At 39.5% G+C, this 18,837-nt stretch overlaps 1 protein-coding gene across 1 annotated transcript in view; it reads right to left on the bottom strand.

The window, feature by feature from the left end:
* LOC111159679 (spectrin repeat containing nuclear envelope protein 2) overlaps positions 1-18,837 on the bottom strand; it is a 275,318-nt gene that overhangs the window by 182,455 nt on the left and 74,026 nt on the right. The window contains 8 exon segments of the mRNA XM_022522256.1: positions 6,710-6,860; positions 8,964-9,143; positions 12,457-13,049; positions 13,877-14,024; positions 15,541-15,698; positions 17,257-17,383; positions 17,669-17,769; positions 18,668-18,758. Of these exon segments, the coding sequence (XP_022377964.1) occupies positions 6,710-6,860; positions 8,964-9,143; positions 12,457-13,049; positions 13,877-14,024; positions 15,541-15,698; positions 17,257-17,383; positions 17,669-17,769; positions 18,668-18,758 (1,549 nt within the window).

Genomic DNA, 18,837 nt, shown 5'->3' with positions numbered 1-18,837 from the left:
ATTACAATAATCTAAAACCATGTTTCTTGTCCATGTGAAATAACAGTCTACCCCAAAAAACCCCACCTTCATTCAGTAGTATAAAAAATGGCAGATCTGGGGCACCTGGGTGGCTCAGTGGGTTAAGCCGCTGCCTTCGGCTCAGGTCATGATCTCAGAGTCCTGGGATCGAGCCCCGTATCGGACTTTCTGCTCAGCAGGGAGCCTACTTCCTCCTCTCTCTCTGCCTGCCTCTCTGCCTGCTTGTGATCTCTCTCTGTCAAATAAATAAATAAAATCTTTAAAAAATAAAAAAATAAAAATAAAATGGCAGATCCTAGATTCCTCTAACAGGAATCATTGTTGGAATGTTGAAGAACCTATATGCTCATCTGAATAAAACAGAACTCTAATACATCTTTAATATGACTTCAATTTTCATCTTTCATGATTCTAACTCCACATCATTTCTAACATGGAATGTGAAACACTGCTTTATCAAAAAAAAATTTGAGAGTTGACTAATGTAATCTTCATGTTTTCATGTAATCTTCATGCTCAGCTTACCAGTATGACCTAAGCATTTTTAATAATTACATAAAATTTGAAAATAAATTTCCAACAAGCAAATGTCTAAAAAATATATACACCTCAGGAAATTTCTGGAAATACAGAGCAGATATAACCTTCCCTATTCTTCCTATTAAGTACGACTAAAAACCCTGGATATCATATACCTTCCTGAACAACTGGGGACATCAGCTCTGAACACCAACTTTGTGGTAAGTTCCCTGCATTTTCTTTTTCCCTCAGATATCCCAGAGTGTGTGCTGGAGAAGTCAACACATAGTGATATCAATAAGCACAGGAAAAAAAAAAAAAAAGTCCCAAGGGAAGCTTGCTCTCTTCAGCCAGAGAACCAAAAATGGGACAATCTAGCAAGACAGAACACTTTAAGAAAATAATCACTCACTAGGGCTAAATACCATAGAAAAAGATATGAAGAGACAGTTCACCAAAGATGACATACAGATGGCAGACAAGCACCAGAGAAGATTATCAACACCACTAGCAATTAGGAAAATGCAAATTAAACCATAATGTGATATCACTACATACCTATCAGAATGACTTTTAAAAAACTGAGACAATATCTAATTCTGGCAATGATGCAGAGAAACTGTGTCACTCCACACTGCTGATGGGAATAGTCTGGCAGTTTCTTTAAAAACTCAATACACAGTTAACATACAAGCCAGCAACTGTACTCTTGGGCAGTTAACCCTGAGAAATAAAAACTTCTATTCACATAAAGACCCCTACATGGAGGTTTATAGCAGCTTTACTTAAAATAGTCAAAACTTATAAACAACCCAGATGTCCTTCAGTGGTCAATAATTAACCAAACTGTGATTATAACCATACCATGGAATACTACACAGCAAGAAAAAGGAACAAACTATCAACACATGCAAGAACCTGAATGAATCTCCAGAGAATTATGCTGAGTGAAAACAGCCAATCCCCAAAGGTTACATACTGTATATATGCAGAGGAGGGAAACAGTAGGTTCTCAAATGACAACATGAGGGACCCTCGTGGTGATGGAAACATTCTTTATCGTGACTGTCTCAAAATCCGTATCCTGATTGCAATATGGTACTATGTACCTTTATAAGATTTAACATTGGGGAAACTTAAAGGGTATAGAGGATCTCTCTATATAATTTCTTACAACTGCATGTGAATCTACAATTATCTGAAAATAAAAGTGTAACTAAAACAATAACTGAATAAAAAATTTTTAAACAGGAAAAAAATTACTAGGAAGATTTCGGTCTCCTGACTGGAGGCTGACTCAAACATCTGTAAAGATAAGACGCAAACTCTTTCCTGGCACGGAACTCTCTGCATGGGGCATAATAATTTATGTTCACTCAAATGGGGAAAAAATTGTATGTATTTAATTTTCATTACATTCAAAGAACCTTGTTGTTACACTGACACAAGCCACCACTGAGTGAAGAAAAAAGAAAGAGCAAGACTATGGGTTCTGTTCCACAATAAATGGAAAGGGCAGAATAAAGAAAAAGTAGACTCACTCTGCCTTTTCCCAAACTTGAATAGTCCCCTGACATTCTAGCCTTTAGTCTTACTTTTGCACTTCTGTCTTTCATTAAAGAGAGTGGAAATCTGGTCCCATATCCTAGATAAACATCCAGGTTTCTATGCTTTGGAGGACAAAAGTCCTCAGTGGTATCGTGTTTCAGTCACTGGTGCGGAGCATCATGCTACAAATACATACTACAGAAATGGATTGTTTCTGAAGATAGTATTTAATTCATCACAAAATTAAATGAAAGTTATGTTAACTGTCAGTACTAAAATGTGCTTTTTTTGAGTTAAAAAGGCATCGTAGAAAAGAATTAAACATTAGTGTAGTAGAACTCGTATAACTTCATACAAACTAATATATTATTTCAACAAATATATGAAATGCTCCTATGCTAGACACCATGACAGAAGATTCTCAACATAATAAGAAGCGCCTGGACCCTTATACGTTTCTATTTCTATTAATTTTAGAAAATATTTTATTTATTTTTTTGACACAGAGACAGAGAGTACAACCAGGAGGAGTAGCAGGTAGAGGCAGAAGCAGGCTCCCCGCTGAGCAGGGAGCCCAATGTGGGGTTCGATCCCGGGACCCTGAGATCATGACCTGAGCCAAAGACAGATGCTTAACCAACCGAGCCACCCAGGTGCCCCTATTAATTTTTTTTTCTTTTTTTTTTTTTTTTTTAAGAGAAAGAGATCACAAGTAGGCAGAGACGCAGGCAGAGAGAGAGGAGGAAGCAGGCTCCCCGCCGAGCAGAGAGCCCGATGAGATCATGACCTGGGCCAAAGGCAGAGGCTTAACCCACTGAGCCACCCAGGCGCCCCGCCCCTATTAATTTTTAAAATACCTTTGTGAGCGCATCTTTACAGTTGAAAAAGGGGAACAAAGCAAAGGTCACCAATTTTTACTTCTGCCATATACATATTTCAAATGTTTACAGAGACTACAATATGATGATGATTGAAACATGACTTTGTAGTCAAACAGACCGGGAATTAACCAGGTAAGATTAATAATCATATGACGTAATGATTACGCCATTTATTAGCCATATAATCCTGGGGAAATTACTTAACCTCTAGCCTCATTTTTTGCCTTTTTTTTTACAGAGGAAGTTGCTACTCTATTCAAATTCCAAGACATCAATTGGTCATTACTGGTAAGCAGGATCAGTAAGCCTGAAAAATGCAGTACATGGAGATGGTTCTTTTTCTGCTCTGTGTTGCTTCCTTATTGTTCAATAGGTAAGATCCTTGAGACTAACATTATGAACCTATCTTCAGATCCGGTGAAGAACCCAGGTCAGTGTATCCATATCTGAGCTACCCTGTGATAAAATTCCAAGATTTGGATTTAGATCTGGATGAGAAAAAGGCCTTGTAAGCGTTTAGGCTGGCCCACATGCCCCAACCACTTTTTTCCCAGGGAACTTGCTGGGGTATTGAGCACTCATGCAGATTATAATAAGGCAATACCATTGGTCTTATTTTTTGAGTATATATCTCCCTTGACAATCCCACAGCAAATCAGGAAAACTGACAGGGCAGGGTTGGGGAATTTCTGTGTTCTTTATTTATGACACCATTTAAAAAAAAAAAAGATTTTATTTATTTATTTAACACAGAAAGAGAGAGATCACAAGCAGGCAGAGAGGCAGGCAGAGAGAGAGAGAGAGGAGGAAGCAGGCTCCCCGCCGAGCAGAGAGCCCAGTGCAGGGTTCAATCCCAGGACCCTGAGATCATGACCTGAGCTGAAGGCAGAGGCCTAACCCACTGAGCCACTCAGGTGCCCCTTTATGACATCATCTTAATAACATTAAAACCCCTAAAGTTACCTCTAAAATTCTCTAAAGAAAAAAAACAAAAAAACAAAAAAACAACCCCACCTCTAAACCTTGGCTTTCCCACCAGTATAACCAGGTTGATACTAGTTACCTTGCAGGGTTATAGGGTTATGTGGGAATGAAATGATACAACAATGACCAAACCATCCGTGGCAGAAACTATTATCATCATTACCATCTTTAGTAGCAGTAGTCGCAGTGGTGTTACTTAAAACCTCAAGACCACATGACTGTCCTATTTGCAAATAAAACCAATTTTTCTAGCTTCAGGATTTTCCAGCTTCTGGGATAAATCATGTATTGGAGTGGAGGGAGTATGGTTTGGCTCACGACAGAAATTAGTAAATTTTTAAAGTGCTGCCACATAATGTCTTTGGTATTAAGAATTTTCCATATTTAATATTATGTCCTTAGGCTAGATTCCTAGAAATAAAATATTTGATCAAATAGTAGAAAGCTTTTCAAAGATCTTGAATAATATTGTCAAAGTGTTTTCCAAAAGGGTAGTATCAATCTACTCTTATTTATTTTTTTTTATTTTTATTTTTTATTTTTATTTTTATTTTTTTTAAGATTTTATTTATTTATTTGACAGAGAGAGATCACAAGTAGACAGAGAGGCAGGCAGAGACAGAGAGAGAGAGGGAAGCAGGCTCCCCGTCAAGCAGAGAGTCCGATGTGGGGCTCGATCCCAGGACCCTGAGATCATGACCTGAGCTGAAGGCAGCGGCTTAACCCACTGAGCCACCCAGGCGCCCCATCAATCTACTCTTAAACTAGAAACATAAAGAGTATATATCTCGCTGACTATCAAAAGGCAAACAAAGGTATTTTTGAGAGTTCTGGTTTCCTTTGGTTATTCACAAGGGTGTACTACAAACTATGTATGTCTCTCTCTCGCTCTTTTTTTTTTTTTTTTTTTTTTTAACAACTGTCAATTTATTCCCTATGTACAAATAATCTGTTTGGATCTCTGTGGTTTACTCACTAATTTCTATGAGTTATCTGTATATTATTGCAAATTCATTTATGAAAATACTTCTAATCAACAGCCTTTTCTTAAAGACTGAATTTATTTGAGATAGAGAGAGAGGGAGGGGGAGGAGAGGGAGGCAAGTCAGGGCAGAGGGAAAAGGAGAAGCAGGCTTCCTGTGGAGCAGGGAGCCCGATGCAGGACTCAATCCCAAGACTCCAGGATCATGACTCAAGCAGAAGGCAGATGCTTAACTGACTGAGCCACCTAGGTGCCCCTACAGTTTTATTTAAAATAATATAAAATTAAATTTCATCATACTAACTTTGATTTATGAAGGCATGTTTAAGTGAACTATATTATTACTATATATTGTGCATATATGAAATTATATTATGCATAGGAATAATTTATTAAAGTCCTCATTCTTATAAGGCTGATCATGTTGAATTTTCTGAAAACCAAAAGAACAAATGGCCCCTTATATCCACTTGGATAGGGACAGGATCCTCCTAGATCCAGAGACCACCAAACCCAGAAGCTACCACTGCTAGATGGAAGGAGACAGGCTGCTCCTGAGCAACTCTACCTCACTGTCTGCTCCTGGTCTTGGTGGCCTTCTTCATTTAAATTTCATAGGAGGGGGCGCCTGGGTGGCTCAGTCGGTTAAGCACCTGCCTTCAGCTCAGATCGTGATCCTAGGGTTGTGGGATTAAGCCCAGCATCAGGCTCCCTGCTCAGCCGGGAATCTGCTTCTCCCTCTCCCTCTGTTCCTTCCACCCGCTTGTGCTCACTCTCTATCCCTCTCTCTCTCAAATAAATAAAATCTTAAAAAAAAAATAAATCTCATAGGAAATCAGTTAGACAGTCACATATTGTACAACTGGTGTCCAAACAGGGTTCTTTATGATCGGTCAGTTCAAGAGACTGAGTCTGAGAAGTAGGTCTCGCTCCTACTCTAGATAGTTCTGACCATGTATTGGTACCCTGAATGTCACTTCAGCTTCAGGGATAAGAGTTCTAGATAAAGACTCAATTTTAAGAGTCTGGTTGATTCTCTCTCTCTCAGCAATGGGAAGTTCAATGAAATAGCTTCCTAACAATCAGCTGTATCAAGTAGATTGTATTTCCCACATGCTTTTGACCCTTTAACAGCACTTCAGCACAGGACTCATAAAACCAGTAGGAAAAGCAACTTTCTGGAGTACAATAATATAGTGTAGTAGTAGTATGCTTCAACTATTCCATTCCTTGGCCACTTTGGTAGATAACCACCTAAAATCGTAGAAAATAATGACACCTAGTGTCCAAAAGTGTTACTCTTCTTAGAATATGTTGTGATTGGTGAGGCTGTGAACGTAGATGAAGCATCATGGATGTAAATACATATTTACAGAAATTGAATAAATAAAAATGTAATTATTCCTTTGTCTGCTAATAATGGAGGGGTCTTCTCACTACCTTCATTCTCCGGAGCCTAAAAGGAAGTCTCAGGGTCCTTTTTGGTAGAAGGTCACTGCAAAGACTGTCAAAACCATACAGAGGTAGTAGCAGGAGTGACCCCAGATGTCAACAGAACCACATCACCAGGATCAAAAACCAAACACAAGTAACCCAGCATCAACTTGGGGACTGAAATATTTCAAGTCCTAGTAATAAATTCAATAAGGTCTTAGATATCTGATAAAACATGGTCACTGTTCTTTTAAGCCAAGTTTCAAAAATGACTCTATTTATAATATCCTCGTAATGGTCAAGGCCACTGTGCGGAGTTTCCTTTGGAATCTTGACTCACCTCGGCTATCCTTTTCTTTAGGTTCTCTTTTCCCATGTAGGAAGCCTGAAGGGAGATGACATTCTCTTCTTTTTGAATCAAAGCAGTCAAGACACTTTTAAAATTCTGATATTGTTTTAAGAGCTCCAAAACTCTTTCACATTGATCAAGGCTATGAAGAAAAAAAAAAAAAAAGTAAAACAGGTAAATCTCGAAAAATAAGAAAACCATTCTCTCTCTTTGTAAGTATCCTATGATAATGACTAATACATTATGGAATATTTTTCCTCTTGACATGGTCTAGCATATTGCTTTACCAATGTAACCTAAGACAATGGCTCATATAGTTATCTGGCAAATGGATGGTATGAAAAAAAATCAAGGATTATAATTTTCACCAGATCAAAAGTAAAAAAAAAAAAAAAAAAAAAATTGGGCGCCTGGGTGGCTCAGTGGGTTAAGCCGCTGCCTTCGGCTCAGGTCATGCTCTCAGGGTCCTGGGATCGAGTCCCGCATCGGGTTCTCTGCTCAGCGGGGAGCCTGCTTCCCTCTCTCTCTCTCTCTGCCTGCCTCTCTACTTGTGATCTCTCTCTGTCAAATAAATAAATAAAATCTTTAAAAAAAAAAATTACCAGATGTAAGCTCTAGAAGGAAACACAGGATTCATAATCTTAAGAAATCAGCATCTCAATTTCATCATTAACCAAAAAACAGCTTGGAAAACAGTGCCTCCCTAGCACTATTCTTGGAGCACTATTAGTTTCGATACTAATTCAGCAAGTCACGGTTTAGGTCAATTTAACTTATTCTAGATTTAGCCCTTTTTATTATTTTTTTTAATAGAAGAATTTTTTTTATAAGATTATTTACTTATTTATTTGACAGACAAAGATCACAAGTAGGCAGAGAGGCAGGCAGAGAGAGAGGGAAGCAGGCTCCCTGCTGAACAGAGAGCCCCATGCTGGGCTCAATCCCAGGACCCTGAGCTGAAGGCAGAGGCTTAACCCACTGAGCCACCCAGGTGCCCCTAGATTTAGCCCTTTTTAAAAAGTAAAGTAGTACAGATAACTTGGCAGTTAGGATACCTGATTTCTACTTATATCTGGGCATTACTCAGTCATGTGAACTTAGATAAGTTACTTTAACCTCTCTGGACCTCCGTTTCTTTCCTCTATAAAATCTAAGGGCAGACTAGACCAAATACCACAGACAAGCTTTATCTTGATTACTGTACACTCAGCTTCCAGGAGAACACAGGAGGGGCACCCAGACAGAGTTCTGGGTAAAAGGACCACAGAGGTGAGCAGAGTTACAGGAAACTTCCAAGGAACTGAGGTACCAACCAGAGCAAAAACAGATAGACCACTCAGCCTCAGCGTAAGGGGGAAAGTACCCTGAGCTGGAGAGGAGGATGCCAGTAGGGGATACCAGAACCACCTGCTAGAAAGGGAGGCGGTTAAGACCATCTCTGCTAGTCCTCAAATCTCCTACTTGCGCATCCCACTTCCTATCCCAACTGGGCCCCCTTGGCCTGGCTGGTCCAGGCTGTTAGGGATCAGCCTTCCTGACTACTTCTCCGTCCAGGCAGAGAGTAAGGTAAAGAAGGCATGGATGGAGAATACTGAGCAGAACTGCCAACTAGGACTGGTAGGTAATGGCTATTACATAGTTAAGAACACTTTTGAGCCTGCCCAGGCTTGAAGATGCCACACAGCCAGCTTTAAAGATGGAGGAAGGGGACACACATCAAGGAAAGTGGTAGGAGGCCTCGGAAAGGAAAAGGATTCTGTCCTAGAGCCTCGGAGAAAGGAAGGCAGCTTGATTTCAGAAATTTCCAACCTCCAGACCATAAGATAAATTTGTATTGTTTGGTGAGTGCTGTGAAGTGTGTAAACCTGGTGATTCACACACCTGTACCCCTGGGACGAATAATACATTATATGTTAATAAAAAATAAAAAAAAATTTTTTTTAATTGTATTTTTTTTTTAGCCACTAAACTTCCATTAAACAAAATAGCAACAGAAAACTAACATGGGTGGGATAACAATAAAGACACTGTGCAGTTGTTCTCCCTCTTAGATAACCTCTTAAATTCATTGGGCTATAATCTAGGATGCCAGATCTTACCCAGACATTGACCCCATCAGCTTCCAGTATGAAACTCTCACGTTTGCCCCTCCTTTACATCCATGCAAATGTGTTTTCAATGTATTTCAAAAAGTTAACTGTGCTACACACAACTTCTCAGATTTGGGAGGGACTTTTCCCCTTACCATTCAGTGACTGAAGCTTTTGTACTCTCCCACAAAAGTGCTGTATTTTGGAACTGTTCATTCAGTGATTTTTCTCTACCATCTCTGAATTGTGGGAGAGAATTAACCATCTCTTGCAACCATTTCTTCTCTTCTTCATAGTCATCTAGATCCTTATCCAGTCTCGTTAGTGATTTTTTCCTTGATTACGAAAGAGAAAAGTTTGATAGCCAGTTATTAGCCAATCTGATTCAACACAAATATGGGTAATTTGGGGGAGCACGCTAACTTTAATTTGCCCTCAAATTATTATATCAAAATTACACAGTCCTATTATAGAGTTCACGAGGTTCTATGCATCTCCAGAATACTAATTTGGTATTTTAGACATAATGAATATACAGAACCTCAAGCAGTAACATTTTTCTGTGGTGAACGCGCTTGTAAAGGAAGTGTAAGTATGTGAGAGAAGAGAGAAAGAGTATGTGTGTGTGTAAATGGGAAAGAGAGCATGGCATGGAAAGAAGAAAAGAGATGAGTGGTCATGCCTTGCAAGCTTCTAAGGAAGAGTGGAGGAGGCCAAGGAGAAAGGAACAAGCAAGGAAATCTCGCATTTCTACCTTCTATACCAAAACCTCTTCCCCATGAAAAAAAGAGTCATTTGACCTAAGAGCTTTAACCTGCAAACTGATCCTGGAAGGATTAACTCCATTCACCCAGGTCTGAATTGCTCTTACCAGATACTCACTGTCTCTACCTCCTCTCTTCAGTTCTCTCTGGAATCCACTCCCATAAGGCTTTCACTCCCCACCGCCCCTCCAAGGCTGCTCGTCAAGATCTCCAAGTAGCCTCCTTGTTGCTAAACCCATGTTCCATTCTCAGTCTTTGTCCCCTTCACTGGTCAGTGGCATTGACACAGCTGACCACTTCTCCTTGTTGAAAGGCCTCCTCACTTGACCCCAGGACTCTTGATTTTCCTCCTCCTATACCCGCCACCCCTTCTCAGTACCTATGCCTGGTTCCTCTTCATCTCCCGAATCTCCTAAGATGGAGTGCTTGGATCATGCAGCTCAGCCCCCTTCTCTGGCCTGTCTGAACTCACTCCGCTGGCAATGTCATGCATCTCAGGACTTTATATAGCATTCTAGATGCTGAGGACTCTCCAATGCACACCTCTACTCACCCCTCTCTCCTGACTCCATCTACTGTTAGGAGTCTTATTGGTACCTGACTTGAATGTCAAGTATTTCAAACCTGTCCTAAAACTGACCACAGTTGATCTTTCATTCAATATCTGACAAACTTCACTCTTTCTCATTTCAGTTGGTGGTAACTCTGTTCTTCAAGTTGCTCAGGTCAAAGCCTAGAATCTTTTTTTTTTTTTAAGATTTTATTTATTTATTTGAGAGAGTGAGAGAGAGCATGAGAGGGGAGAAGGTCAGAGGGAGAAGCAGACTCCCTGTGGGACTGGGAGCCCGATGCGGGAATCGATCCCAGGACTCCAGGATCACGAACTGAGCTTAAGGCAGTCGCTTAAACAACTGAGCCACCCAGGCGCCCAAAGCCTAGAATCATTCTTGACTCCAATCTTTCTTTTATAACCTAGGTACAGTGTGTCAACAAATCATGTGGACTCTATCTTCAAAATATACTCAGAATCTTAGCACTTTCTGCCACCACACCACTGGTCCACGCCGCCATCATCCCTTACCTGGCTTACTACCACAGATGGACCTAGACTTCCTGCATCTTCCCCTGACTCCAACACTCTGTTCTCAACATGCCAGCCAGAGAAAGCTTGTTAACACTGAAAACTAAATCGCTTCCATCTGCTCAGAACCCTCCAGTGACCTCCCATGTTACTCAAAGAAAAAGCCAAAGTTATCACATGACCCAGAGGTCCCTGCCTGAGCTAAGCCCCATTCCACCGCTCCCTTTCTGATCCCCTTTCATACCTCTTCCCCGCACCACTGACCTTCTCACCTCCTTGCTTCTCCTCAGACATGCGGCACATCCCCACAGCCGGCCTTTGTACCTTCCACTCCCTCAGCCTGGAAGGTTCTTCCTCCTGCTAGTCATGTGGCTAGCTCTCTCATCCATCTGACTCAAAGATTTACTTTCTCAGTAAATCTGTCCTGGATGACTCTTTTGGAATTACAACCCCCTCCTCCTTCCTTGCTTAATTTTTCTTCATAGCTTTTATCACCATCAAACATTGAATATCTTACTCCTCTCACTAGGTAAGAAGCTCTATCGGGGACAAGAGTTTTTGTCCATTTTGTTAACTGCTATATCCCCACGACCTAAAATAGTACTGGGCACACAACACACACTTGTTGTATTAATAACTAAACTAAAAATTACAACAACTTATGGTTTATCAATGTACAATTTTTCATGTACAAATTAACATGTATTCATTTCTTAGTATTTATAAATATATAATAAAAATTTATTAACAATGAGTGACTAAATGAGTAGTTAGTTCAACACCTTACTAAGAACTGGGCACTGTAGGAACGAAAGTCTCTCTGTGACTGCGAGCACAGGGCAGTTTCAGAGGGAAGAGCTTGGTCAGCTACAGAGCCTCAAGACGGCATGGAGCCTTAGGGATCCAGTGGGCAAAAGAGACAGAATGTGGGAATGATTTAGACAGGGAAGAGGAGTTCCCAAAAGTAACTTGCTAACATTGTCACTTGCAGGACCTGGAGGCTAGCTCTGAACACCAGCATTAAAATAACAGCACTCGAGCGCCTGGGTGGCTCAGTGGGTTAAAGCCTCTGCCTTCAGCTCAGGTCATGACCTCAGGGTCCTGGGATCGAGCCCCGCATCGGGCTCTCTGCTCAGTGGGGAGCCTGCTTCCTCCTCTCTCTCTGACTGCCTCTCTGCCTACTTGTGATCTATCTCTCTGTCAAATAAATAAATAAAATCTTAAAAATAAAATAAAATAACAGCACTCGTACAGAAGACTGCCCACCTCAGTTTACTGAAACTCTGCTCATTCTCCAGAACTAGCACTAACCTTCACTGACCTCTCAAAGTCAATCCTATGCCTTCCCACTCAGTCCCCTTCCCAATCTTGCTAGCAGGAGAGGGGAAAACCAAATAATTCAGGAAGAAGCAGGGACAGGGCGTGGCATGCCTATCTCTCACCACATTTTTCTTTATTATCCACCATGTGGATCTTCCCCCATCGCAAGAACCACTTAATAAAACAGCACCAAAACGGACTTTGAAAGAACTCAAGTACTTTAAACACAACTTATTTTACTCTTCCTTTATCCCATGAAATGCACACTTTAATGGGAAAAAAAATTACAGGATATCTTGTAAAGACACTATCAACAAAAATGAAGCTTGCTAGAAAAGTCTACAGAAAAGAATGCTGAACAGTGAGTAGAGCAGGATGGAACAGAAGTAGAAAGGCACAGGAAGTATTTCTCTCACCTAACAGATACTGAAAACACAGAAAAGTACTGTCCTGCGTCTGGACATGAACGAAAATGAGACTCACCGTTGCTTCACAGCCGGAACACTGGGATCCTTGAGACTGATTTTACCGATCTGATTGTACACATCTTGAATGTTCTTCAGAAGTTCATTATTTTTGAAAATACAAGTCTCTAGTAATTTGTTTTCTTCAGTGAGCTCTCCATGCACGCCATAGTCATGTGTCTCAGATAACTTTCGGGACAGAGCGACGAGGAGTTTGCCACAGGTGTCGTCACCCCGTTCTGCGTCTTTAAAGCTTATGCCGAGCGTTTTCAAACGTTTATCCAGGTGTCTGGCCTGGTCCTTCATCAGGCTGATTTCTCTTTCTTTATTTTCTGCCGTCACAGTGTTTTCTTGTACTACCTGTGTATCTGTAACAGGCTCGAAAGAGAGCTCAGCTGTTCTCAGAGAAGCCAGAAACTCCTCCAGAGCTGTGAGTGCGTCTTTACTCCTCTGGACCTGGTGGTTCGCTTCTTCGAGTTGTGTTCTGTGTTTCTGCAGAATATTCCGAGTCGCATGTAGATCAAGCGGGTGTAATTCCTTTAATGCAAAGTCGCCCGACTGTTCCAGGTTGTTATATATTTCAATCTGTCCAGCTATGGAATCTTGGATATTCTAAAATAAAGGAAGAAATGCTGAAAAGGCTGAGGCAGAAGAAAAGGCAGACTGCACATCAGAAATGAACCTAAACTTACAATGTCTAGGTGGCATCTAGAAAATGGCTTCTGGGTTTTTCTAAGGCTGACAGTTTCAACAGAAGGAAATATTTTAATTACAAAGGATCAGATGGCCCAGCTGTTTCATTATCTGATAACCTTCCTGATGTCTCAATCCCCCAAAGAAAACAAGTATATAACTCTACTGCTTCAGCGAAAATAGAGATTAAACTGTTGGACATCTGTTTATAATCTGAAAAATAAAACTTAATTTTTTTTTTATTTGAAATGAGACTTGGGGTTGGAGAGTAGGGTAACAGGGTGATGGGCATTAAGGAGGGCACTTGATGTAATGAGCACTGGGTGTTGTATGCAACTGATGAATTACTAAATTCTACCCTTGAAACCAATAATATAGTGTGTGTTAACTACATTGAATTTAAATTGAAAATTTTTTAAATTAAAAAAATTTTTTAAATGAGACTTGGAATAAGTAAACCTTAGAATATGCATGTGAGTCTAGGACAATATTTAGGATTTCAGCCATTGGAAAAGATATTCACAAGCAAACCTTCATTTTGAATTCAAAGAAAATATCTAATTATTTACCCCACCGTACCTACTTTCAAATTTGCAAGGAACTGCGAGTTGAGAAACAAGTAAGTCTAAATTATTGAAGGCTCTTCTGCCATTGCTTATAGTCTAATGGTATACCATTGATGCATAATTAAAAATCTCTGAAGAACTAAATTATTCTATGAGTACGGTGGGAGAACTTCTATTTACCCTCAGGTTTTGATAAATGCCGTCAGCATCAGTGAGATGAAATTCTTGAATGACTATTTCACGGAGGAGCAGGTCAGAGCCACAGAGCAGAAGTGATTCCTTCTCCGCAGGTAACACAATTTTCAATGCGGTCTCCAAAGATTCCATTCTGGGTGAAAAATAAACCAGACATAACGGAAAAAGACAACATAAAGATATTCTATAAAATATATTAATGCCATAATTTAACTAAGACATACAATGATATGTACACATCATCACATTAAAACCCAAAACCAGCAAAATAAAAACAAAAAACCCTTCAAAAACCAAACCCAGCAATCCAAAATCCCAAAGAATAAGTGATTTGTTATATCCAATATTCTTTTTTTTTTTAAAGATTTTATTTATTTATCAGAGAGAGAGAGGGAAAGAGAGCAAGCACAGGCAGACAGAATGGCAGGCAGAGGGAGAAGCAGGCTCCCTGCCGAGCAAGGAGCCCGATGTGGGACTCGATCCCAGGACGCTGGGATCATGACCTGAGCTGAAGGCAGCTGCTTAACCAACTGAGCCACCCAGGCATCCCTATATCCAATATTCTTAATAGCATAATACATAATACATACTGAGTGGAAATTTATTGTAAAATATTCTAAGCCTTACCCCTACCTTTTTTTGAACTTTTTTTTTTTAAAGATTTATTTATTTATTTTAGAGAGAAAGAGAGAAAGCAAGTAGGGGGAGGGACAGAGGGAGAGAATCCTTCAAGCAGACTCCCCACTGAGTGTGGAGCTCAACAAGGGGCTTGATCCCACAACCCATGAGATCATGACCTGAGCTAAAACCAAGAGTTAGGCACTCAACCAACCAAGCCACCAGGCACCCCTCTGTATCTTTTGAAATACAAAATATTGAATGTAATTTAAGTTTGCCTTTGATGACAAAGAAATGTCATTATAAATCATTTTATTAGTGAAAGTACAACAGAATTCAAAGAAATAGGCTCTATTAATAATAAATCGAAATGTGTGACCTTGGACAAATAACATACAGACTCTGAGCCCCTATTTCCTCCTACATAAAATGGGGATGTGTCCTGGGGAAGCGCATCCTATATATAGGAGATAGTAACAGCACTCTCACTTTAGAAATGGGAAAACCAAGGCCCAGAGAAGTGACATGGCCAAACTCATGCCCAAGGGCAGATGGGGTGGGGGAAGGGGATGAAGTAGTTGCGTAAGGGTGGCCCCAGGCAGGGCATGGCCTTTGGAACTCAACAGAGTTTAAGTTCCACCTAAGTCTCTGGCCGGTGGGGTGGTTCAGTGATGTTGTTTAAATTCCCTAATGGCAATCATAGTATCCTCTCTCACTGTGGTTGTGAGAACTAAATACAATAGCATACTTAGTATAGTATTAGCCATCTTTTTTTTTTTTAAAGATTTTATTTATTTATTTGACAGAAAGAGATCACAAGTAGCCAGAGAGAGAGGAAGAAGCAGGCTCCCTGCTGAGCCGAGAGCCCGATGCGGGGCTCGATCCCAGGACGCTGAGATCATGACCTAAACTGAAGGCAGAGGCTTTAACCCACTGAGCCACCCAGGCGCCCCAGTATTAGCCATCTTAAAATAGCATTAAAAATTCAGTAAATTCAGTAAACTCATGGTTAACAGATCTCAGAATTATACCTGGTATTAAGAGCCATCTGAAACTCTCTTTCCTTTTCCTTTAATCTGTCTCTCATGTTCCTTATTAAAGGCTTCTTTATGTCACTGTCAAGCTCTTCTAACTTCAATGAGGTGAATTCAAACTCTTTCCAGCAAGCATCAGTTTCATCTCTTAAGACCTAGGTGAACCACATGAAGTAATCTATCAACTAGTGGGTTAATAGGCACAATTATTCTGTTCTTACAAAATGAGGACGTTTGCCAACCATTAACACAGAGTTTCACATGAAAATAGAAGTATTTTTATATCTTATTATATATTTTATATCTTATATATATATATTAATTAATAAAATTAATTACATTTAAAAATATTTTCCAACCATCTACAAGTGAAGTATCCTTCAGGGAACAACAATCTTAACTGTCTTCTTAGAAGTCCCATTCAGTGAAGTCAAGGGAGTCAACAACAAAGGAACAAACTCCCTTCCCATAAGCAGGTGCACAGAATATAATTCAGAAAGATACATGCAATTTAAGAACAGATATCCTAGTTCCTCTAGATAAAAAATCTTTGTTTCTCCCTAAACTGAAAACAAAACTAGAGTGAACCAAAACTGTTTCTATGAAATAAGAAGTGAATGAAATTAAATTATGATTTATAATTAAACACCTAAAAATTCAATACTATTCTAGCTCCTTATCTTGTTGTTATTTTTTTGTGTTTTTTTTAAAGGTGCTGCTACAGAATTTACTGAGTGCCGATCATTATAATTTGTTCTTCACCTTCCCCACGGATTATTGCAGCTTTTATAACCAACTCATTATTCAGTTACTGGAGTAAGGTCTCAAGACAGTTTCTTAATTGTGATGAAAACGTGCTAAATTCATCACTTGAATGACAGAGATTTTAACATATTAATTCTGCTTACTCAGATGGAAAATAGAGAGGAGCCAGATGGTAGAGTGTGACTCAGGAACTGCCATCATAAAGGGAAGATAACTAAAGGGCACTGTAGGCTCTCCTGTGGCCCTTTCCTCCACCTGCTGGGTTTTCTGTTAAGGGATCGTTCTAACGCACTTCCAAGCACACAACGGTATTGTTCTGCACTGCACAGATTGTTTTCAAAATACGGGAGATCTTTATTTGTACGGCTTACGATTGGTTTGCCCAACACTAGACAGTTTTCCCTGAAGCGCCTGAGCCAAATGGCTCTCCAGAAGATTATCCATCACTCAGAGCGAAATATCCCTCCACTGCCTGCCCCTTCCTAACTGCCCCAACATAAGATAGATAAGTGACAATTTGGTAAAGACGATGATGACTGAAATAAATATTCAGAGCCATTGGTTTTTCATGTGTTGTTAATTTGAGAGCAACACAGTTGGACTACTGGTTGAAACTGCCTTGAAACACATTGTTTTGAACAATTCTTTTGAAGCCCTCATTCCCATCCTAAACATAATCCAAAACTCTCCAAGCTACAGTATCTTGACTACCAAATTAGAGCACGAGCAATAAATTAAAACCCCCAAACCAAGTCTTTCCTGGGCTTGGTAGCTGAATGCAAATCACTCTCTGAAATAGAATAATGTTAGAAATGCAATCCAACAGAGAGAATTCTTTGGAAACATCTAGCACATGTGACCTCAACAAAAACAGTGAATTCTATACAGATGGTGGTATTATTTTCTAATAGAAGATAAAACTTCTCTAATGATCTTTTTGGTAATTACCCGTAGATCTGTCAGTTTATCCTGCAGACAAGCACTACTCCTTTCCTTGTCACTGGAGAAATCAGAAATAATTCTGAATTTGTTATTTTCCAGGTATAGCTCAAGATCTTCTCTGTGGATATCATACCTGGAAAAAAATTAAATGCAATATTACTTAATTTTAATAAGACAAAACATTTTTTATTTATAATTTTTAATTTATAATTTTTAAATTTATAACTTCTAATATATAGTTTTTTTAATTTATAATTTTTTAATTATATATGAAGAAATCTCAGGGAATTTGCGCTTAAGTTACCAGACCATGTGCAAAAAAATTATGACTTATGGATTATAAACCTGTATTAAAGTATAACATGTCTGCATCAATTAAATATTTTTGGTGGATTTTCCAGTTATGTAAAGGGGTTACCTCTCTTGTAAACAACTGAGGGCTGCATTGTGATCCTTTTCAGACTTCTCCATAGAGCTTTCCTCCTGCTGAGGCTTTAACTTGGATTTCAGGCTAAAATTCTTCATTGATCCCATTGTCCACGTAAATATGCAAAATAGCAAACATAATATCTTCAGTATACTTAACTGGGATATACATAGACAAATGGAATATATAACTGGAATATACATAAACACGCATAAGATATTTCAATATACTTAACTAAACTGGAAAAGACAAACACTTTATAATACAAAGGTGTGTCACTAATTCTTTATACCCCAAACCAGGAGATAATACAACTTATTTGAAGCTTCTCAGCTCCGAGAAAGGTCTTCCCCCTAGGACAGAGATTTATGACACTGAGTTTCGCCTTCTAATTGGTATGTCAACACAGAAAAGGTGTTCTCCCAACCGCAAAATACTGTATCCGCTTGTGACCTCATAGCCACAGTCAAAAGCAGACCTCTGAAGTCAAATACACCTCGTCCTTCCCCACAACTTCAGACTGGCAGTCTGGGCTAAGACATATAGTCCATGCCCACTTACCGAAAATTCAAGAATTCAGAAAATTCAATTCCCAAGAAAAGTAAAGGACATTCTACTGAGAAAAAGACAAATGATAAATGAAGTAGTTTAGCTCAGTGAAGCTGAGGCATCTGTACAGATTAAACTCCACCTCTGGTATCCTCAGGAATGTCCACAGACAATGTGTATACATAATGGCGGCAAATGGTCTCTTTCTGAAAAACCTGTTTGTAACTTCAGAGGAAGATAAAGTGATGCTCACTACAACTATGGCTCGTTGTATTATAATTCTTGGAAAAGGAGTCTTCCTTGCATTATTTAAATGGAAATTCTTGGCTGATGAAAATAATCAGATAATTAAAACCAACAATTAATGAGAAGTGGATCACTATACACTTGGCCTTTTCATTACTAGGTTTGCTCCTATAATACATTATCCACATTTAACACCTTTTCGGTTGATGGTTGATCACGTGATTTTGCAGATGGTACCTCACTGTGGGCATCCCTTCCTCCATTCTCGGATGTGTTCATGGTCTCCCTAGGGAGGAATCAAAATTGCATATTAAAATAAAGGAAGAAAAATCATGCCTAAACCAGAATAAAGAACACTCCTTCTC

The sequence above is a fragment of the Enhydra lutris genome, unplaced genomic scaffold (assembly GCF_002288905.1).
Source record: "Enhydra lutris kenyoni isolate GAN:26980312 unplaced genomic scaffold, ASM228890v2 scaffoldscaffold4, whole genome shotgun sequence".
Classification (NCBI taxonomy): domain Eukaryota; kingdom Metazoa; phylum Chordata; class Mammalia; order Carnivora; family Mustelidae; genus Enhydra; species Enhydra lutris.
This window is presented reverse-complemented; position numbering and strand designations above follow the sequence as displayed.